At 35.9% G+C, this 23,336-nt stretch overlaps 1 protein-coding gene across 1 annotated transcript; it reads left to right on the top strand.

Annotated features, from left to right (window-relative positions):
• The first annotated feature begins 328 nt into the window (after positions 1–328).
• CASP8AP2 (caspase 8 associated protein 2) lies at positions 329–21,832 on the top strand. Its single transcript, XM_015817380.1, has 10 exons — positions 329–443; positions 3,278–3,356; positions 5,062–5,142; positions 7,867–7,964; positions 8,445–8,519; positions 8,944–9,059; positions 10,544–12,705; positions 14,416–17,629; positions 20,115–20,214; positions 21,306–21,832. The coding sequence occupies exons 2-10, from the start codon at positions 3,305–3,307 to the stop codon at positions 21,360–21,362; spliced, it is 5,955 nt and encodes a 1,984-aa protein (XP_015672866.1). The 5' UTR covers positions 329–443; positions 3,278–3,304; the 3' UTR covers positions 21,363–21,832.
• The last annotated feature ends 1,504 nt before the right edge of the window (positions 21,833–23,336 follow it).

The raw sequence follows: 23,336 nt of genomic DNA on the forward strand, positions 1-23,336 counted from the left end.
AGCAGGGGTAGGCAACCTCGGCTCTTTTATGACTCATGGACTTCAACTCCCAGAATTCCTGAGTCAGCATAGCTGACTCAGGAATTCTGGGAGTTGAAGTCCATGAGTCATAAAAGAGCCGAGGTTGCCTACCCCTGATTTCTAGAGTAAATCAAGTAATTAAAATGATTCCGGTAGGCAGGACTCTCTGAAGCTTTTTGGCGCCAAATGTTTTCCTGGAGGAGGCGGGATCTAGTGATGTCACGCCGGAGTACGTGCTTCAGCGTCTTAAGCGATTGGTTACGCTTTCCTGGCTTCACCTACCCCCGCCGGTTTGGCCTGTTGAGGGGGGGGGGGGAGTATCTTGCGAGAAAGGCGAGAAGATGGAAGTCCTGGCGGTTTTGAGGGGCGGCGGGTGTCTCCGCCACGCCCGTTGAGACTCGGAGAGGAACAGCAGGACTCCGGTTCGTGAGGGGGGATAGAGACTTGATGGCGGTCTCCGGCCGGGTGGTTGGGGAGCTGTTGCGGGCTGGTGGTGCTCGGAGCCTCTGCTTTCGCCTCCCCCCAACCTGCTGCCTGCCAGATGTGCTGGACTTGGATACCTGTAATCGCAGCCCTGTGGCTGGGCTACCCGCATCTGGAGGGGCACCAGCTTGCGCAAGGCGGACGTACCGGCCCCGCACCCCACTTCGCCCTGCTTTCCGTCAGCTCGGCCCAGTCAACCCTGGGCCGCGCCGACGAAGGAGGGGGATTTCTGCAATGACAAAATGGGGTTATCCTTCCCCGGGCTTTAATGGGGCTTTAAATGCAGGCTCGCCTCTCGTGGTACGTCGGAAACGGGCACTAGGGTACAGTAGATCGTGTCTTGCCATGGTCTCCTCCCGATTCCCTCCTTTTGCTTTTAGCATGGGCTCAGGGAACAATTGACAATCGCTGCCTCTGATTCGCTTCCAGAACTAGCCAGCCTCTTAAGGCTCCGCTCCGTTTCTGGTGCAGTTTATTTTTTTCAATCTAGTCCTAGTCCCAAAGGTGCTTTTTTTTTTCTTTCCCTGTCAAAAGACAACTGGAGTTTGTTTTTCCTTGAAGACGTTTCGCTTCTCATCCAAGAAAGCTTCAGAACTCCCGAAGCTGCTTGGATGAGAAGCAAAACGTCTTCAAGGGATAAACAGTTGCCTTCTGAGGGAATAAAAAAGCACCTTTGGGATAACCATGACTGAGAATCTCCCTAGACAAACCTAGTTCTAGGTTCACAAAGAAGAGGGAGTCAAGCTATTTTCCAAGGCGCCTGAAGGCAGGACAAGAAGCAACTGGTGGAAACTGATCAAGGAGAGAAGCAACCTAGAACTAAGGAGAAACTTCCTGACAGTTAGAACAATTAACCAGTGGAACAACCTGCCTCCAGAAGCTGTGAATGCTCCATCGCTGGAAGTTTTTAAGAAGAGACTGGACAGCCATTTGTCCGAAATGGTATAGGGTTACCTGCCTGAGCAGGGGGTTGGACTAGATGACCTCCAAGGTCCCTTCCAACTTTACTACTACTACTATTATTATTATTATTATTATTATTATTATTATTATTATTATTATTATTATTATTATTATTTACAGAGTGCTGTACAATTTAATTGGGGGAAATTCTTCAGAGCTGTCAGACTACAACTTTTTGGAAGTCCTTTCTTTGGCATCTCTGGCAAATTAAGTGTGATGGGTGGATATTAGAGAGGATTTTGGGAGTGAGAACACCTTTGTTATGATTTGCTCTGTCAAGCAGAAAATAACAGCATTCTGATCGTCTTGTGATTGGGTTTTCCCAACCTACATTGATGTATCAAGAGTCTACTTCCTTATCTACCTAATGTTATTTGCGTATTAGATTCCTATTACTTTACATTTTTCATTCCGGAGCTCAAAGCCACACAGTGCTTTCTCCTATTTTTTAACACAAACGTTGGATGGGTTGAAAGAGACAGAGCTGAAGTTACCCAATGAACTTCTGTGACTGATGGTGGATTAGAACTTGGGTCTCAATGCTCCTAGTCCAACACTCGTAAACACTACAATTGAAAAACTTTTATGAAAGGATGTGATTTTGATTGAAATATTTACATAGTTACTAGATCTATGTCCCATCTTTGTTCAGGAGTTCAGCATGACATACATAATTCTATATTCTCCCATTTTTTTCCTCTGTAGCAATCCTGTGAGAAGTAGATTAAGCTAAGAGATAGTGACTAGCCCAAAGTCAAACCAGTGAGCTTCTGTGGTTTGCCTTTCATATAAAATGATGGGCAGTTTGCAGGTTACGTGTGGCCCCTAATCACATGATGAATATAAGCCAATAGTGTGACATGGCTGTCAAAAAAGCAAAAGTGAAAGTTTAAGGCAACATCAGTAGAAAACCAGTTTCTGAAGCATAGGAAGTGATAGTTTTTCATTGATTCTTGAGTGCTGTGCTCAGTTCTGGGTGTCATACCATACAAGGGAATCAGATAAATAGAACAGATGCAGGTATAAAAAAACAGGTATAACTAAATCATAGCAGACACTGAAAAAATTGGACAATTTAGTTTTTAGAAAGAATATCTACAGAAAATTATAGCACTTGTCAAAGTTGAGTAACATAGAAAAGGCTATGGCATGACATATTCTCTATCAGTCACAGAATAATGGTTCCAAGAAGTCAGATTCCAGTTAAAAGTTAAGGCAAACTTCATGATGGGAAAAGCAGATATGGTTCTAATCATGGAACCAATTACCCAGGACAGGGGTAGGCAACCTTGGCTCTTTTATGACTCATGGACTTCAACTCCCAGAATTCCTGAGCCAGCACAGCTGGCTCAGGAATTCTGGGAGTTGAAGTCCATGAGTCATAAAAGAGCCAAGGTTGCCTACCCCTGACCCAGGAAGTGGTTTGCCTCCTTTCAGTTTAAATAGCCATCTGTTGGGGATAGTTAATTTTTGGTTTCCAGCGCTGCACCTGGCTTAAGAGATGATGGCCAAAATAAATTTTTATTCTACAATTCTATGTTGGTTGAATTGCTAGCAAATTATTTTTCCTTTCTAAGCCTAGGAAAAACAGACAGCTTGATGCTGCTAAGTGGCGTTATTTTCCGAAAAATCAAGATCCATGGAGAGGAGAGGAAAGTCCTCCCCTCACACAGCTGTTATTTAAAGTGTGAGATTGAGATATGTGCATGTGTACAGGTAGTCTTGTTCACCTTGGGCCAGGCTGTCTATGTCTGATATAATGTTTGTCCTGTTTAGACTGATGTCCTAATTTTTTTTCTATCAAATTTAGATGGGTTATACTTAGGAAGTGATTATAATGGGAACAGAGGAGGAGGAGGATGGAATGACATTTTCTAATCTATATGGCAGTAAGTAACTCTGATTATTTTACTTTTTGGGGACATTAGAAAAATGCTCTAACTCTAACTATAGTATTATCTAGAAAATAGATAATGGTGGGAAAAAGCCATATAATACGTTTCAAAAACTTCAATTTAGGTAGATTCTTGTGTGTGGTTGTGGTAGGAGCTATTCCTGCCAATCATAACTTCCCTTCCTGCACTTTTGAAGGAGGCCAAGAAAAAGGAGTTTGCTAATAAGTGCTACAATACATTATTTTAATAATCTGTTTATTCAAAAGCAATATTGTGTTGGTGAGCATATGACTTCCTCTTGATTGTGTTGATATAAACAGTGATTGATATCATTCCAGCAATTCTCCTAGCTGATAGGAATAGGCTATTATAACTGCCAGTTAAATGGATAGAAGCCAGGCATTAGAATTTCTGAGATTTGGTGTTATATTATATAGTGAATGTCACATCATTTCTGACACAACGATAATTGACCAGTAATCTTTAAGTTATGACTGTAATTGAGCCCTGCAATTTTGGTTATAAGTCGTGAGAGTGGTAGAGTGGATCATTAATTGATCAAGCCCTATTTTAAGGCTTTTTTGCAATGGTTGCTAAGCAAATGCAAGAATTGTTAAGCCAACCCATTTTTTGCTATCGGACTTTTTTTTCCAGAAATCAGAAGTAACGGCCAGCTTCTGGAAAAAAAAATGTCATAAAGTGTCACATGACTAGGCCCCTGCAAATGATTGTAAAGGTGGGCCAGTTGCATAACTTCGAATAGTTGCTAAGTAACCGTCATAACTGAGAGCTATCTATATTAATGTACATTTTATTTTATAAAATCAAGCTACTAAAGATGTAGTTTGAACAGAGATGCTAGTCAAATGGTGCTTTTCAGAATTCATACTTGTACTCAGGAGCTAGCAATAAAGAATTAAACACATAGCGTGGATAAATAAATTGCTACTATTGCAGTTAAAAAAATAATAAAAAGCAACTACTGTAAATTCTAGCTATCAAGGCATATTTATATCAACCCTGGGTTTAAATCCTATATATTTTTCTGCCCCTTGTATGGTAACAGATTTCTTGTCATTTGTTTATTAACTTTGAATTTGGAAAGTACCTGTACAATGTTTTGATTAATGGACCTGTCAAGTTTCAGACTCCTTCTGACCTTGCATGCTTCAAACCCCAGAAAGTCTCCTCTTTGACAGTTATTTTTACTCTGCAAGACAAATTATACAGGTATTTCTTTCTCTGGCGTTAATAGTCAGAAAAAATGCATAGGTAAAAGTTTAGAAAGCTTTTTTATGTTTCTTATATTCCTGTTTAAATAACAATTGCCAATAACAATTGAACTGATCAGAAATTTATTTATTGATCATATTTATGACCCTCGTACTTCTGATCAAACAAGCTATAGTGATTCACAGTATCAATCAAAACATTATCAGTAAAATCATACCTACGTAAACATAATAAAGCCACAGATACAATATGAAATCAGTAAAGAGAGCGAAGCAAATCACTTCCTGTTTCAGTACATTTGGATACAATCTCTCCAAACCAATGATAGGTTGGGTAAAATGTTTTTTATTGTAGAATTATTGTTAATTTTGTTTGTAAAACAACCTCCTTTATCTCTTGTATATTACAGTTATTGTAATACATGGAACAGCTAACGTCTTTTGTGGGGTGTTCTTTCTATTTGCAGTTTCTTCTTATGAAGGAAGAGATGGCGACGAGAGTTCTGTGGATATTTATGATGGCTTAGACAGCACTCCAGTTGTTTCTAGTATGTTATTTGCCTTGCTATGAAGTTTCTTTTTTTATTTTATTCACTTGAATTGGATGATACAGATATTTCCCCATCCCACCCCAGACAAGCTTAGTAAAAATAGTGAAACCCTGGTGAAACAAGGTTACATAAGCTTGATATCAGCTCTAATTTAGTAGTCGACTTCTCCAGGCTGTTATTCCTAGGGGATTCCATTTCTTGGGGGTGTGTTAGCTCAGAATTCATTCCTGTCAAAACAACTTTGGATTTCTGCCAAATCACAGGTCCCGATCATGGAGGGGTGGGGGATGGGCAACATTCTGAATCTGGTATTTAAGTGTATGTTAAATGTGATCTGGTAAGGAAAACATTACTAGCAGGTCCTTGTACTAACATATTACTTTTGGGTAACCGTGAGATTCATGGCATTACCAACTTATGTATTAGAGAGAGACTTAGATAGTCTACCCCACATGTTTTATGGATTTGTCTGATTTTCAGAAGGGGCTTGGGGAGCTTCCCAGAGATTTATCAGGCACTTTGATCAGTCCTGTGATATACAGATCCAGTAAAAGCACTACATAAGATTACTCATCCTGTTACTACTCCTGGGGTTCTCTTTGCTTTCGTGATAAGCTCCAGGATATGAAACAAGGAGTAATGGTAGTGAAAAACAAGGCACAAATATGATAAAATATGGATATGAGCCCAGGTTAGGCTATGTAGCATGGCAGTAAGATCAGTGGAGCATTGTTAGATTTCTCACACTTATTGCATTCTTGAAATGTCATTCAGTTGTACTATTTAAAGTGACCACAATCTTTGGGGGAATCTTAAAGTGTAAAAACTCCCAATAGATCATTGTGATATTTTTATAAGTATTCTGCAGATAAAATCATATATACTCACTTGGGAGTTAGATGCTGCCTAGGCAGAGATTAGTCACTGGCAATTTACTTAACTATAAAAAAAGAAAATACAGCGCATCTCAAAGTAGTTTTAGCTTTCCTCTAAAAGTTGATTTTCCTTATCTGGTCTATCTAGTAGGGTTAAAATATATATTGAAGTTTTCAAAGTGCTGGTAATAACCTGTTATATATTGTCACTTAGAGCTGAATATAGTGGAATACAGGATACAGTGGATACTTGGTCCGAATGGGGAGAAAAAGGCTAATATTTAAACCAGCAAAACACAGTGACTATTGATTCAGAAACTTTCCATTCCCAGTACAATTTCATCTTTCACTCCAGATGGAGCTGGAAGAGCATGTCCTCCAGTCGGGGTCCTCCTGGACCCTCTTCTTTTCTTAAATGGTTGGTATAACCCATTAGTAAGAGAGTCTTTGCCAATGTAGCTAATGTGGCAATGTCCTGGGTATACTCACAACTAGACCACCTTGGGTTGGACTGCAGTTTGCTCTGTGTGGAGCTTTCCCTGAAAACAGTCAAAAAATAATGTTCAAAATTATATGAGATGCCTGTTAATATAGCCATTGTAATACCTTTGCTATGGAGCTGAGTTGGCTACTAGTCTCTTTCCAGGTATTATCAAAGTGCTTATCACTTACAAAGCCTTATAGAGTTTAACACCTGGTTGCCTTTGAGATTGTCTACACACAGTAGGAACCAACCAACAGGATATGTTGAGAACTCCTATTTTTTAGGAAATGGTTAAATTGGGGACTCAGAAATTTCTGTTGTGGCCCCACCCATTTTAATATTCTCCTACCTGAAATAATGATTGCTACTTTCTTATTAATATACAGAATGGCATTTAAAATGCCATTCCACAAAGCCTTTGGAGAACAAATATCATTTGTTATATCCAAACTATTTTGGATATGTTCTTGTTAAAACAGTTTTAAGAAACTTTTTGGTAAAAATCATCATTTTGCTTATTATTTGATATACCTATAATTGTTTTACTGTACTGGTAATAAGTCATTTAAGAATATGAAGCAGCATATAAATTTTATTAGGTAAATAAGTATTTCAACAGAGATTTGAACTTAAATCTGACCATAATGCAGTGCATTAGAAGTGATTTGCCATCCAAAGAAGGTGTGTATATACTGCATATGTTAATATTTATAAGATTTGGCTTCATATGTAACAAAGAGTGAAAAAAATATAAATAATATTATTTGGCTAAAGCTAGGATTCTGAAACTATGCTACCTAGTTTTATGTGCAAAATAAGTTTTGGAGATACGGGTTATTTTGTTTCCTTGCTTGCTTTTAAAAACCAGTGTTTCTTTGTCTCCACACAGTGAATCCCCTTTGAAAGTGAGGAAACATTCAAAACCAGTTTAATGTAATCAATAAATCTCTTTATGAAAACTAATTATATGAAAACTAAGCTATACCTAGAAAATATAAAGAGAGTAATTTATGAAATTAAATAGAGATAATAATTTTCTGTTGGGTATTGAGATGTACGCAGTGTCACTGATAAACATGTATCACTGTCCTTTATATTTCTGGGGCTTTCATGGAACAGCTACAGCATTTGGAGTGCTGTGAATGATAATAGGAGCCCATTTTGTTGTGGTTACAGTGGGGGGGGGGGGACTGAGGCAGAACAAATTGTGTGTAGAGGCACACAGTTGAAGATGTGAAGCTTCTTGTATGATTTCTAGAGGGTGCACTGGCCAACCTTTGCTACCAGCTTAATGAAGTCTATAAAACAAAGGATTCTTTTTTAAAAATAATAATAATCTACTTTTCATCTCCCTTGCTTTAGACAATTGTGCTACAGAAGTGCCAGTCAAAAGTAGTTTGAACCTATTCGATGAAATCCTGATTGAGGAAGAAACAGCCAAGGAAGCCACTTTCAATGAAGTAAGTACTTTTTACACTGGTAACACATTAGGGAGATAAATTGAAGTTAGATAACTATAATAACTAACATTTAGTTATATTTGTGCTTATACTAACATGTATACAGTAATTGAAAGTACCATCAAATTTCAAAATTCTCTGATTTTTAAATTTTACTTTACGCAGTTAAAGGAAAGTTGCAGTTTGGATCCTAAGGAGAAAGAGCTTGATTTGTAATTAATAATGAAATTTAATGTTATGAAAAACTAAAGTATAATTAACCATTGTAACCGGATTTTGATTTCTTTTGCTTTACAGATAGTTCCATTTGTCCAGGTTGCAGTAAAAATGAATGGGATACATACTTTATATGTATTGTTTACTAGGGGGTGAAAATATTTCCTTATAACTCAGAAAATATTTGTATGATTTAGCCAAACTATATTTGCTGTATCCAAAGCATGTGTTTTAATATAAATGAGAAAATCTGTGTTTTGGCAGTTGCAAGCTGAACATGAGAAATGTAAGCAGCAACTTGAAGAGTTGATGAAGAAGCTTCAGGAAATACAAGAAAAGGTAATAAAGCAATAAGTAATAGGACCCAAGACATTCATACAGGTAGCAGAAAATGCAAATGGGAAGAGATTACTGCATGACAGTGGTTGTATTTTTGAAAATAGTGATAATTTAATAGTTATCATAAAGCAGTTACCCTTGAAAACTAACCTAGTCCTACACATGTTAACATATTTCTGGGCAGTGGTATTTATTTTCAGGAAAGTATCAGAAAGATTAATGGCTAAATATGCAATCTTTTATGCATTTAACTAGGACGCATTACATTAAATATGTTTAGAATATAGTGTATTTGTTTAGCTTATCACAACAAAAAATGTAATAAATTTAAATGCACATTTCTTGAACTTTATCATATTTTTGTTCGTATATTCAGTTCCTTGTTTATAATATGTTAAATATCTATGTGTCCTTTCTGACTTAGAACTCTCTTCTACAAAGTGAAAATCAGTCCCTTAAAAAAAATATTTCAGCGCTTATCAAAACAGCTAGAGTGGAAATTAACCGCAAGGATGAAGAAATCAGTAATCTGCAGCGAAGGTACTGAAAGTTAACCTACATATTGTTTTTGAAAGATTTTAATGATGAAAAAAAATAAAGAAAGGAAACCTTAACTTAAAATAGAAGTGTTCTTTCCATGCAAACATTTCCAATCCCAGGTGAAAGTTTGGTTTCTTAAAGAGAAATTTATGCTATTAGCATTTATGTGTTTATATTTCATAAGATAACTTTTTAGGATAAAAACCAAACTTATATTTTATGCAGAGAAAAAACATATTGAAATAAACGTAGTTAAACTGATTTAAAAGTATAACTTGACTTCTTGTGGCATACTGTTAACAGTTTTCTTGTCAGCAATGCAGCAATTTGCTGTTGCTTCTTGGGATTTCTTTTTTTATTGCTTCCCAGCTTAGCTTGTAACTCTGGTACTCCTTGGAGATCCTTCGTCCAAATATTAAGCAGGCTCTGGTCTTAATTTCCAAAGTCAAACAAGATGGTTAATTGCTGCTACTTACTAAGACAACCTAATCATAACTAGCATTAGGTTTTTATTTCTCCCTTTCTGCTTTAAATATATAATTAAGTTTGGGTTTCATTCATCATTATTTAAAATATCTGGAGAATTTTTTGGGAGTGTTTATCTGCAATAAATAGCAAGGCCACTTAGACTTATATACCACTTTCCAGTGCTTTGCAGCCCTCTCTAAGCAGTTTACAGAGTCAGCGTATCGCCCTCAACAATTGGGATCCTCATTTTACCGACCTCGGAAGGATGGAAGGCTGAGTCAACCTTGAGGATCAATCCCTAGCAGTCAGCAGACTTAGCCTGCAATACTGCATTCTAAACACTGTGCCACCATAGCTCCTTACTTGATCAAATAATTGATTACTTTCCTAGCTTTATGTTTACTAAACATGTCCCTGGGTATTTAATGAAAATCCCCATTTTGAACATAATGACCAGCTGTTCTTTGGTTTGTGTCTCCAGTTGCATCGAAGGAACATGTATTGGCCTACATGTTTACATTCTGTATAACCCAGCATTCTTGACGATTCAGATGTGGGTAATAACTGGTAATAACTATTGAATCTGATACCTAGCCTTCTTAATGGTTATAAAATGAAATCAGAATTAAAATATTCTATTTTAATATTAAAATTAAATCATTCTATATTAAAATTATATCAATAATATCGATATCAATTATCAATAATATTGATATCAGTTATCAATAATATTGATATCAGTTATCAATAATATTGATATCAATTATCAATATTGATATCAATTATCAATAATATTGATATCAATTATCAATAATATTGATATCAATTATATCAATATCAAAATTAAAATATTCTATTTTAAAAGAATTATATTCTCTTTGTAAACATTTCATATTTTTATTGATTGTGCTTTGGAGTATATTGCCTTTTTGTCAGTCTAATCTTACTCTATTTTACTAAAATTTTAGATAGTTATTATATAATGTAGCATATTAAAATAGTGTTTTTATTAACAGGTTAACAGAAGCTCCAGTTCATCACAATGCCTACAGTAAAATATATACAAGGAATATTGAAGGATCAAAACAAAAAAATACATCCAGAAATTTCATCCCAGAAAATAATTCAAAAACAGATCCTAAAAATAAACAAAACTTGCCCAGAGATGTATCTCATAACTGTCCATCTTGGGATACAGGAAATAAGAAAGATCATTTGGAAAAAAAAGATACTTCTTATATATCTCGATCTCATCCTGAGCAGCTTCACAAAGATGGCGTTCAAACAGAGCTGTCAAAAGTTGATAGCTCCTGTGATAAAGAAAAGGAGAAAAGGGAGATGAAAAATAACGAACATTATAGTAAGAATAACAATTGCAGATACAAAACAAAAACACAGAGAAATGTTCGAGGTGATGTAGATTGCCTATTGGATACTCCTGGAAAGACACAAGTTAACCCAGAAAAATTAGTCAGAAATGGACAGTGGAAAGAGAGAAAGGACTTAAAGATCAAAAGTAGTTGGTGTGCAGAAAACAGAACTGATAATATCTCTTCTACTAAGGAAAAACAGTCAGTTCCTAAGGATAAATTAAGGCTTAAAACTGAACACACTAATGAAGATAGACTTGAAAAATTACAAATCATAAACCAGAAAGACTTAAAAAAAGAGAACAAAGAGGAAAGCAGTAGTAGACAAAAAAACAGACCACCTGATAAATATATAGAACAACAAAGAACTGGTAAAGCTACTAATACCCCTGAAAATAATACACTTGTCAGAAATCCTAAAGAATTTAGTAAAGGTTACCTAGAAGACAACAAGATAAAACATAATGATTGTAGGAAAAATAAAGGAACAGATGATCCTGGGCTCCAAGGAGGGAAATCATCAAGGCCACACAGTTCTAGTAGAGAGCGAAAACTTAGTAACTCAAACAAAGATAGCAAAAAATGTGAACCTGAACGCACCCATTCAAAATCTGACAAATACCGAACGGAAGCCAAAAGGAAAAGTGAAAGAGACAAACCTAGAGAAAGCGGGAATTCTCAAACTGAAAGACAAAATTCAAAAGAAACTCCCCAAAAGACAGTAAAGGAAAACAGTAAACTAAAAGACAGTGCAAAAAGAGAGCAAAAGAAACCCTTTCCAGCAAAAGAAATTGCCACGATAGTTGAGGCTGTGGATGAGCCTGTGCCCATTAAGATGGAAAGGGATGAAGATCAATCAAAAAGCAAAGACTTAAAATTGAGCTTCATGCAGAAGCTGAACTTAACTCTCTCTCCTGCTAAGAAACTAACAGACAAACCCAAAATAGTAGCGGAGACAACTAACGAAGGTGAGATGGAAGTTCCAAGTCAGGAAATAATGTTAATCCCAAATGAACCAATTAATACCACTAGCGAAGCGAAAATGCCGTTGGGACCAATCCATAACAGTCCCCTTCAAACTAAATTGGAAAAAACAATATATGTTTCTGAGATCAAAGCAAATCAGCAGAATGAGACGCCGGAAGAGATTTTGGATATTAAGCCATGTGAAGCATTTCCACAAAACGCGACACTACAGATGAATGAAATTGTTGGCAATGAGAAACTCCTTCCTCCGACTGAGAATGAGATGCAAGATTCTAAGGAAGTGCGTGTGGCACCTAGCCCAGCAAATCCCGCGGATCCAGAGACGCTGTTAAATCGTTCTTTCCATGCCCTGGAGACTGGGAGTTCTGTAGATTCTGATACATTTAGAGTAATAGATGAAGTTAATGGGACTGATTCAGACTCATCCATGACAAAAGAAGAATCCAGTAATTGTGCGGATAAGAAGATCTTGGAGTACTCTGAAAATGAAAGCCTACCTCTTCACAAGACTAGTTCAGAAGATGATAAAATACTGTCTGTAAATATTTCAGTAACTGACTCCAAAGCTGAAGATTTGAATCCAAGCTCTCCCAAGCATGGAAGCCAAATGGAATCATTATACAATAAAGGATTAAATGCTGTGGCTCAGACAAGAGACTCAAATCCAGTTTCAGTGGATGATGATAACTCAATACTGAGCATTGATCTAAATCACATGAGGTACATCCCAAAAGCAATCAGCCCTCTTAACAGTCCGATACGACCCTTGGGTAAAATCTTCAGAACGGAAACCTCTTACAAAGGGACAAATTATAATACAGGTATATTTATTATATTTTTGTTGTACTTGTTACAAAAATGTTGTCCTTTTTTGGCTGGATTGTATGCCTTTGGAGGAAATATCTTTATGCCAAAAAAAAGTTTATAGCAGATTACAAGGTACAGCAGTAGCAAACCCATTGCTCCTTGTTTACTTCCTGTTGGTTGGAAATTTGGACATGAGCCATGAGTTTGAGTATTGTATTTCCTTTCTTCCCTACTGGGTAATATAATAATTCCTCATCCAGTCAAATCACAGTTTATCCCAGACCTGCATAATATAATTTGGTCGAGCTTCCAAAATATAGATTACCAATTATAGTTTGATTCTGGTTTGCAATGCTGATTTTTTTAGGATTTGCTCAGAATCTATTTTGGTGATCCACTTGTGAAATAACCAGCATGTTTGTGTTAAGCTGTGAGGCATGTAGGAGAAAATCATCACGAGGATAAATGACACAGTTTCCAACTTTTCAAAAGCTGGGTCATGGCTTGGTTTTTAATTCTCAAAAGCTAATTACGAAGGTACGTTTCTTTTTAGATGCCTCTTATAAAAAAGCAGTTTAGTTGAAGTTGAGGAAAGTCACATGAGCTTTACTGTCTGTTCAATCATCTTGACAATAAATTATTCAGTCAATGCAACATTTTCCATTGAGTTTTGGTGGGGAGATGCTAGTTTCAAATTTTTAATATCAGAAGCCTTAATGGACGTGTATTAGCAAATACTGGGTTTGAGAGTGAATAAATATTGCATTAACAAAACTAATGTGTGTTGATCCTAAGCATATTATTTTAATTTTAAATCTGATTTCCAGCAGAATTTAATTGCAGATACTATTGTATAATTGGAATCTGATTCCAGGTTAGATGGCAGCTATTGTAGTACATTCCTATACAGTAAGTTTAGCATATTTGGTCATGAGAAATCTGGTTGACTTCTTGAGATACAGAAAAAAAATCTTGCTGATATCTGGTGATCATACAGATCTTACTAAATATGCTACAGCTTAGGTACTTATATTTTAAGGATAAAATTGGGATATCTTAATTTTATTTCTGAGTAACAAGGTATGCTTGCTACAATGAAAATCCACTTAACACAGTATTTAACTTTAAAGCTCATATTCTGAGATTGATCTTTTGGATTCACAGAGATTGCATATGTTATTGCTTAAGAATATTTAGTGAGAGTTTATTAAAATGTGGAATGCAACTTTAATCTTGTCAGCAGATGGTTCCTAGGACAGCGATCCTTAAAATGCTTTTGTAGCTTATGTTGCATTTTCAATATTTGGTGTGAAGTACTTTCCATGAAAGCATTTTTTTTCAGTTCCAAATTTTAGATTATTTTCACCCAGCTCTTCCAAAAAGGTCAGAATGCATCTGTGTCACCCTTGAAGTTTGTCATCCTAACAAATCTGTAACATAGATGCAGCCAAGAGAAAATGTATCTAGGACAGTTATGCATTCGGCTTTATGGCTGGGCAGGAATTTGCATATGAATCTTTTTGATAATCTATTATATTAATCATTATACCACATGTATTCTGAAAGCTGCCTCTTTAAAATGTGAAACAAAAAATTAACAATTATAAGTGGAAATATTTAGTCGTGAAATGAACAATAATTGAATGATTCTGTAAAACAGTTTGTTTTGACACTTCCTTTTTAGAGTGATATTTTTCACTTACTAATTGTTCTGTTGGTTGTAGATTTTGCTCCAGATAGTGCAGTGGATTATCTGGGGAGCAACCATTCAAGTGAACTCAACAAAGAAAATCAAAAGCCACTTTGCAGTGATCACAAAATCTTAGAAGAGTCTCAGCAAAACATGTCTTCAGATGAACTAGAAGAAGGAGAAATTGTAAGTGATGCTGATGATGAACCCAAAATAGAAAGAAAATCTGAAAATAGTAAGAAGTTGAAAAGAAAAATATCTCCTGAGAGATCTAATACATCCAAGAATACATACAACCAGAAAGTCAAATCTAAATCCCCCAATGAAGATCCTGGAAAATTGGCTTCTGGAAAGAAAAGTAAAGAAAAGCCCAAAGATGGAACAATAATATTTTCAAAGGAAATGAAGAAAAATAAAATTGTGAGCCTTGATTGTCTTGAAAAAATAGTTCAAGTTACTGCTGAACCTTGTACTGTGCATGAGTTTATGCAGATGCTGAAAGCTGTAAGAAAACAAGTACGAAAAAACTATATGAAATTTAAGATACAGTTTCCAATACAGCAGTTCCATAAAATAATAGATTCATCAGTTCTGAATTTTACATCTTTAATAAAATATATTGACTTCTCTAAAATGTGCAAATCAAATGAGGCCATAAAGGTAAATCTCTGTGAAGTGATTGAATCTGAACTCCATCAGATTAAAAAAAATACTGCCACAAAGTATCTATTTGAGAAACAACAATCAGATATGAAGAAAAAATTGTGGAAACTTGTGGATGAACAACTTGATTCTCTATTTGATAGAGTAAAAGAAATTCTTCTAAAGTTTTGCAATTTGATAAGTTTGGGAAATGAGAATGAGAATGGTAAACGTAAAAGGAAAGCAAGCTCAAAATGCCTTGGCAATAATAAAATTGATAGACAGAAATCAAAGAAACCAAGCTTAAGTGCTAAAGTGAAACGGTCTGAAGAACCTGTCCTTCCAAAACCAGCTGTAGGCAGCCAACTGTCTAAGGCAGATCACCATACAATAGCTTGCTACAAAAATACAGTTACAAAATATAAACATTCCCATACAGATAGCACAAGACCTTCTCTCCCTGAAATTGCACATTCTAAGCAGACTTCCACAGAGGATACTGCTTTGAAAACTGGAAAATATGAAAAAGAAGGATTGGAGATGACTGGAGATCCTCACAAATCTGATATCGGCTGTGGACCTCTCACAGAACAACAAATGTCTGGGCTAACATTCAATTTGGTCAATGATGCTCAAATGGGTGAAATGTTCAAAAGTTTATTGCAGGGCTCTGGCCTTTCAGAGAAGAACATTGACTTCATCGATGAGAATCAGTGGGAATTCAGAACACCAGAAAAGCAAATGCCAGACGGTCAGAGCGGTAGAAATAATCCTGCGTATGAGACTGAAGAAACAATGTCAAGGGATATCCAGGAAGAATCAAGAGTAATTGATGGTATTAAGTGGCCCGTAGTTTCACCTGAAAGAGATTCCACGTTTTTAGCTAGATTGCAAATGCCCATTGACCCAAATATTCTAGATGAAAACTGTATGTTTGAAATTCCTACTAGTCCTACCTTGAAGAAAGATGAGGTATATGTTTTGGAAAAACAAAAATCTCTGGTTTCTTCTATCCTTTTGGAAGACCTAGCAGTATCGTTGACTATTCCCTCTCCTTTGAAGTCAGATGCTCATCTTAGTTTCTTGAAACCTGATGTATTGGGGTCTGTTCCTGAAGATGTTCTGAATGCACACTTCAGTGAAGATGCTCACCTAGAAGAGGAGGATGCTTCTGAACAAGACATCCACTTGGCTTTGGAATCTGATAATTCAAGCAGTAAATCAAGCTCATCGTGGGCAAATATCCCTGCTGCTCCTGGATTCCAGTGTTGCCCAAGCCTTCCAATGCAAGCAGTAATAATGGAGAAATCAAACGACCACTTTATTGTTAAAATAAGACGTGCTGCACCGTCTATCTCACCCACTGATCAGACAGCCATACCAGATGAGCCACTGATCTCTGTTGCCGAAAAAGGGAAAAATGAAATTATATATGAAGAAAATCTTGCTACTTTAGCTTCCCAAAGTATCCCTTCAGGAGAGATAGAAATATCTAAAGAAATTATAAATACTACTGACTCTGAAAAAACAACGGAAAACCATATTATAAAAAAGCAGGTTTCTCACTCATTGGAACCTTTGAAAGAGACATCTGTCTGTCTTGCGATTGATTCAGTTCCTGATCTTTTTGAACCACAACAAGACCTCCATCCTGATACTCCCGTTGATGTTATGAATACCATAGAGTCCCTGCTTCATAAAAACAGACAAGAACAATCTGGTGACATCAGTCTTGAAGTTCAGAGGCCATTTTGTAATACGAGCCAAACTCAAAGCCCTCAGTTATTTGTTTCAAATCAAGCATTGCACAATGATGCTGCGTCAGAAAAACCTCCTGACTTGCAAGACCCTCCTGAAGAACTAAGGATATCTACAGTGCCTTTGGAAGAATCCTCAAATAAAATAAGTCAAAATGCAGGTGCACCTGAGGTTTTTAAGCTTCCTCAGGCAATCCCCATGAAAGCATTCCAAGAAAAAGACGTACCTTCTGCAAAAACAAAAGATTTCCCAGTTAGGTCAATAGTAATTCCACCTGTGGAACAGCTACCCTGTCAGAATCATTTTGATACACATATTGGCTTGACTGTTACGATTCCTATGGAAAATAAACTAAATCCAACAGATCCCATAGAACAGTCTGCTTTAAATTATAGAATGAAAAGTGTATGTAAAGATCAAGAGAAACATAAAGCAGATAGTCACTGTGAAGTAGATGATATGTCAAAGACTGAAGCTGAAGAAAATATAAATCGGCCAGACATGTCTATAAGAGATGGCAATTTTGAAAAAAATACTACCTTTAATATTGATGGTGAAAGATGTCTGATGAAACTTAACAAAGAAAGCAAAAAAAGGAAAAAGGAAGCAGAGGAAGCATCTAGTGCAAAAAAGCAAAGAAAGGAAAATAATGAATTGGATTTAAAAAAAACAGGCAAAAATTGCAAAAACGCTAAAGAGAGAACTTCAGTAGCTTCAAGCTTACCTAGTACAAAGCCAGCATCAACTAGAGACAAAGATCTGTTATCCTCAATATCTATGTCACCATCAAATCTATGTGCCAAAAATATCATTAAGAAGAAAGGAGAAGTTGTAATTTCTTGGACAAGGTAAGAATACTGAAAATGGACTACAGTTTTTAATACGTTAAAAGTTCAATAGATTGAGATTATGTTTTCTTTTCTGACACACCACATCTTGGGCATTAGAGCTGCTTACTCCTAATAAAAGGATTTTGGAATGCTGCATAAGAATGTAGTTAGTCTGTTGTATAATAATAATAATAATAATAATAATAATAATAATAATAATAATAATAATAATAATAATAATAATAATAATAATAATAATAATAATAATAGTAAAGTTGGAAGGGACCTTGAAGGTCATCTAGTCCAACCCCCTGCTCAGGCAGGAATCCCTATACCATTTTGGACAAATGGCTGTCCAGTCTCTTCTTAAAAACTTCCAGTGTTGGAGCATTCACAACTTCTGGAGGCAGGTTGTTCCACTGGTTAATTGTTCTCACTGTCAGGGAGTTTCTCCTTAGTTCTAGGTTGCTTCTCTCCTTGCTTAGTTTCCATCCGTTGCTTCTTGTCCTGCCTTCAGGCGCTTTGGAAAATAGCTTGACTCCCTCTTCTTTGTGGCAGCCCCTGAGATACTGGAACACTGCTATCATGTCCCCCCTCGTCCTTCTCTTCGTTAAACTAGACATACCCAATTCCAGCAACCGTTCCTGATATGTTTTAGCCTCCAGTCCCCTGATCATCTTTGTTGCTCTTCTCTGTACTCTTTCTCTGTACTCTTCTCTGCACTCTAATATCTTATTAAACATTATGGCATTTTTTAGTAATGAGTGCCTCACTAACATTAGCCACAAGCTCAACTTTTTAAATCTTTGTTCTGACAGAGGTAGCATAAGTGCAGTCTTCCATGACTTGCTATAAAAATTGTAGCATTAGCTGAGAGGAGAATTTAGAAGCCGCTCTAAGCATATGGTACAAAATTGTTCCCTCTATCTGAACAATAGGGATGTGTAGTTTGTATTTTGCATTGTCTGGAAATGTCAGCAATTGAGCATGGTAAAACAAGTCATTATTAAAGGATTTGCAACATTTATTGTTCCTGCCGTAATGAAAACGAATGCTGAAAAGTTTTTTTTTAAAAAAGCCATTCAGATGAATAAATGAAAAAGCCTTTGTCCCACAAAAGTTAAAAACGGGTAAACCAAGGAATGGAATTTTGAGCAGAGCACTATGTCAATCTTTTGGTCCCAGCCATTGGTTCTGCATTTTAAAAGGCAAAGGCATTCCAAGAAAGGATTCAGCAAAATTAATTTAGATGCATGAGGAAATAAACAGTCTTAATCGTGTATGATTTTCCCAGAAAGTTGGCTATTAGAGATAGTCCTTGATTTTACGACTATAATTGAGCCCACAATTTTGGTCATAAACTGTAATGGTCATGAAGTGGGTCACCACGTGGCCAGATCCAATTTTATGACCTTTTTTGCAGTCGTGGCATTGTGAAGCAAATTCCATGGTTGTGAAGTGAACCCATTGTTCACTGCGGGGTGGTTTTTGCTGGAAATTGGGAGTAAATGCCAGTTTCCAGCAAAAACATCATACATAGTCACAAGCACCCATAAATGTGGGCCAGTTGCCAAGAGCTCAAAATGTGGTCAGGTGTCTGCGGGGATGAGGGCGTTGGGTGACAGCAGATGCCACAACTTCAAAACTGGACCATAAGTCACATTTTGGGGGTCTGTCATAATGTTGAACAATCACTAAGCGACTGGTCATAAGTCAAAGATTATCTACATTTGTGGTTGCTTTCTTAAACAGATCCTACAAATTACTGTTCTATAAATGGGTGGTAGAAACGTCTGACAGTTCTCTTAATTGCAAAAGATACTGGTGGTCACTTTAAGAATTGAATTATTTTACCCATGTAGCCTGGACATTGTTGGATAGTAAATGAAAAATATCTGAAGAGAGAAAGTGAAACAGAATGCAAAAACTGATTGCTTATGTATTATTTATTTATTAAGCACATTTATATAGCCACCCAGCTCATATACAGTGACTCCTGGCGGCATAAGACAGGCATAGAGTAATAACAGAATAGATGGCCTGTAGAGATGTATTTTGTAAATATTGTGATTGAAAATGTTTTTCTTCTTGGTTACAGCTTTTCTAATTAACTCAGATGTTCCTGAGATTCAAATCTGCCAGCCAGTTTTTGCTCAGAGGCCGTTGTCTTAACTCTTATTTCTGAATTTGATTTTCCATCAAATATCTAATCCTTTTCTTTTAAATAAAGGAACATGGGCTCATAAGCAGTCATTTCACTTTGTTAATTTAATTATCATTCATCATGGTGATCACGGTTCTGAGAGGTCTGAGAATACATTATCTGGCGAAATTACCAGATTTTAGTTTCAGAATCAGGGTTTGTTTTTTTATCGTTTGGCTATGAATCCCACCTTTTGTTTTTATTTTAAATCCTTAACATGGATGAAATAATGGTAATTGATTTATTGTCAAATAAGTAGGTATTCAGTGACTAAAAATTAACTTTGCATGTTTGTTATAGAAATGATGACAGGGTGATCCTATTGGAATGTCAGAAAAAAGGGCCTTCAGGAAAAACTTTCACTTCTGTTGCTGAGCAGTTAAAGAAAACTCCAGCTCAGGTACGTGTTTGGATAGGAATCTGTATTTAGTTGATTTCATTTTCCATTTGTGTATTTCTCTGAATGAATAGAGCAGACATGTAAAACTCGCGACGTCACGTGACGTCGCGCAACGTATCGGGACTGTTTTGCCATTGCCGGCAATCGGGTGGGCGCGGCTTCCGCGTGACACATCCAGCCGCGGGCCAGCAGTTTGACACCCCTGGAATAGAGTATGCCATATTCACCTAAAAGAAAAACATTTCAAAAATTAAGACAAATTCTACCCCACTCCAAGGATTAGCAAGAAAAACGATTATAAACCCAGGCAAAAATTATGCATACTGCCCAACTTCTCTACTTCAGCAATAGGACTATCAACTTCAGTTTAAACAAAGGCTAGTGCTCTGCCAGAGAGAGAGATCTGTTAAACTAACATTTCATGTTAGGGTTCTGGAAATTAGGTAAGGGATCCTTGAAGAAACAGCTACTTTTTCTGTTTGCAAAAAGAAAAAAGAAAAAAAGAAATAAAATAGTAGAAGTATTTATTCTAGTCTTCAAGACAAACAGAAATATGCAGTATTTTGGATTGTTGCTTGACCTCTTTTAGTGGGACTATGTTATGCAATAATGACTTAGTTAATAGTTAGGATGAATGGCTGGTGGAAGAGAGGAATCTGTTGGCTCTGAATGCTGTGGGTCTATATTTAAACAGATCTCACTCTTCAGTCAAGGAAAACCTGGGAAAGTTTTTATCATGATTTTCTTTCTTTAGAACAAAATAAAATCCTGCTAAAGCAAGTACCACTAAGGACATAGAAATGACCTGGAAATCTTTGATGTGGCTGGTAGATATTTCTGAATCTGGCAGCATTTTTTCTAGCTGCCCTAGTAATCAGAATTGTTACACCTGATTCACCTGTCTATAGGAATGTGTGGGGAGGGAATGGGGAATGGCTTGAGATACTCATTAATTCCCATGCTGGCTCAGGAATTCTGGGAGTTGAAGTCCACAAGTCATAAAAGAGCCAAGGTTGCCTACCCTAAGGAAATACCTATTCTGCAAATTGCTTTATATTTTAAGGTTTAAATTTTATATTTTCTCTCCACAGGTTGAAGAAAGATTTAAGCAGTTAGTGAAGCTATTCAAGATGTCAAATGGCAGTTAATGGCTACTACAAATGAAGGCATCTATGCACATCTTTGCCTTGCGTGTATGTGAAAAAGAAGGAGTGCTTGCTTTCCAAGTCCGAAGAGCAATTGGTTCCATATCTTTTTTTACCCGTAATTTAAACCTTTCATTTATTCTCATAGATCTTATGGGAAGATCCTGGTTTTTTTTAATTATGTTAGTAACTGGTACTCATTAAATATAGCAAATAAATTGTAAAACCTAGTGCACATTTTGGAGGAAAAAGAAAGTAGTATGGCTTGAACTTCCTGAGCTGCTGTGAATTGTCTAAGACTTCTACCCACTGCAGGTGCCAAAGATCACTTGCAAAATACAGCATAGAACAAGGTATTTTTTTTTTTTGCTGCTTCTTCCTCTGTGTTGTACTCAGAACCCTTATTTTCATTAAAACTTTGGAATAGCACAAGACCAGTTCTTAACATATGAACCATTGTTCTGAGTTGAACAATCTGATCAATTTCTGAACAATTTGATCAATTTCTGCTGATCAGAAATAAAAGTAGTGCCTGTTAGCACAAAACAAGACTCCAGTAATCATGAGATAACTTAAAAGGGGTGTTGAGCATATACTTCCCTTTTTTTTTCCTCTTTCATTAAGTGCGAATATGAATTTTGAAGTTTGCGGTTTATTTTCTAAAACCTCATAAATGGTTTATTAGTTAGATTTTGTGAGGAGCTAGTATATATTGTTTATTTTACAAATAAAACACCTTCATTAACAAGAGTTTCCTCTACTTAAAGTGCTATTTTATTTTACAGACTAATGTAACATTGTTTTTCATATCCAACTTTCATTTTTAAAGCAGATTTGCCACAAGTTAACAAAATATCTCTTTTAAATTATAAGTATCTGCAAAAATACTGAGTATTTTTATTGGAGTGTGCAATTTGAAAATTAATCCCATACTTTAATTAAGAGCTTAATTAAGATTTAAATTAATGATAATCCAGTTAAATTGACCCATGTTCCTATCCTGATAAGACCTTATTTTGAAGGACAAAGATTTTATTTCATAATGGAAATATGTAAGATGCAACACCCGCAAAGTACCTCATTTTTTTCAAAAAATTGTCAATATTAAAACTCATTGATTAAAACCAGTTACTTGCCATCCTGACTTGAAAAAGAGAGAGGGAAAGAGAGAGGTATAAAGAAGTGCATGTGTATAAATTGTAAGTTTTATATGTTACTTTCTTGTAAATAATGTACTGTACAGAATTCTATATTGTGTAAAATATTGTGTTTAAATACAATTCTTTACCTGTAAATTTTTGATTACACAGAACAAATTTTATTTTGCATACATTAAATACCGCATTCTGTAATATGAATCTCAAACCTTGTAAAATGAATGTGTTTAATGTTAATTAAATGTTGGTTTGGAATATTTTATACCCTACTTTGTAATCTTTTTGAATTGGTTATTGTTAGCCAGTAGATAATAATTTGCTTTTCTGATGGCAAAAAATCTTGATACTAAAGTGCAAAGCTCAATACCTCAGATATATTCCAGTGAAGTTAAGTTGTACAGGTTAGTGCATCTAAACATCCTGATTTCACAAGAGATCTCCTTCAAAATTGCCCTCTTATCTTGGACCCACAAGTATAAAAGATATTTCTGCAGGCAGAGCAGAAATCTCTGGAAAAAATATATCCTGCATTTGGCTCTGCCACAACTGTTTGTGATAAAATATATATCATTTTGCGAGGATTATCTTATCAGTAATTATTTCTTTTCAGTTCTCATAAGATCATGCTTGTATAATCAGCATCTAACTACTTTGTCTTCTGTGAGCCTCTTTTTCAATTGTCTTTGACTTTTAAAACCATTAGGATCTCCAATGACTTTTGCCTTTATATTTAATATTTACATATATTATTATTATTAATGGATTTTATTAATAGATATTGGTGATGAAATATTAACTAAAATTTAAACATTATTTGCAC

This window comes from Protobothrops mucrosquamatus, unplaced genomic scaffold (genome assembly GCF_001527695.2).
Source record: "Protobothrops mucrosquamatus isolate PMUCROS unplaced genomic scaffold, P.Mucros_1.0 scaffold582, whole genome shotgun sequence".
Taxonomy (NCBI): domain Eukaryota; kingdom Metazoa; phylum Chordata; class Lepidosauria; order Squamata; family Viperidae; genus Protobothrops; species Protobothrops mucrosquamatus.

What these genes read in the sequence shown, in the direction of transcription:
- CASP8AP2 (XM_015817380.1), top strand. Translation starts at nt 3,305, where the DNA reads ATGGGAACAGAGGAGGAGGAGGATGGAATGACATTTTCTAATCTATAT. An exon ending in AGGAAGCCACTTTCAATGAA is followed by an intron (nt 7,965 to 8,444) that starts GTAAGTACTTTT and finishes GTGTTTTGGCAG; the next exon opens with TTGCAAGCTGAACATGAGAA. An exon ending in TAAAGAAAACTCCAGCTCAG is followed by an intron (nt 20,215 to 21,305) that starts GTACGTGTTTGG and finishes TTCTCTCCACAG; the next exon opens with GTTGAAGAAAGATTTAAGCA.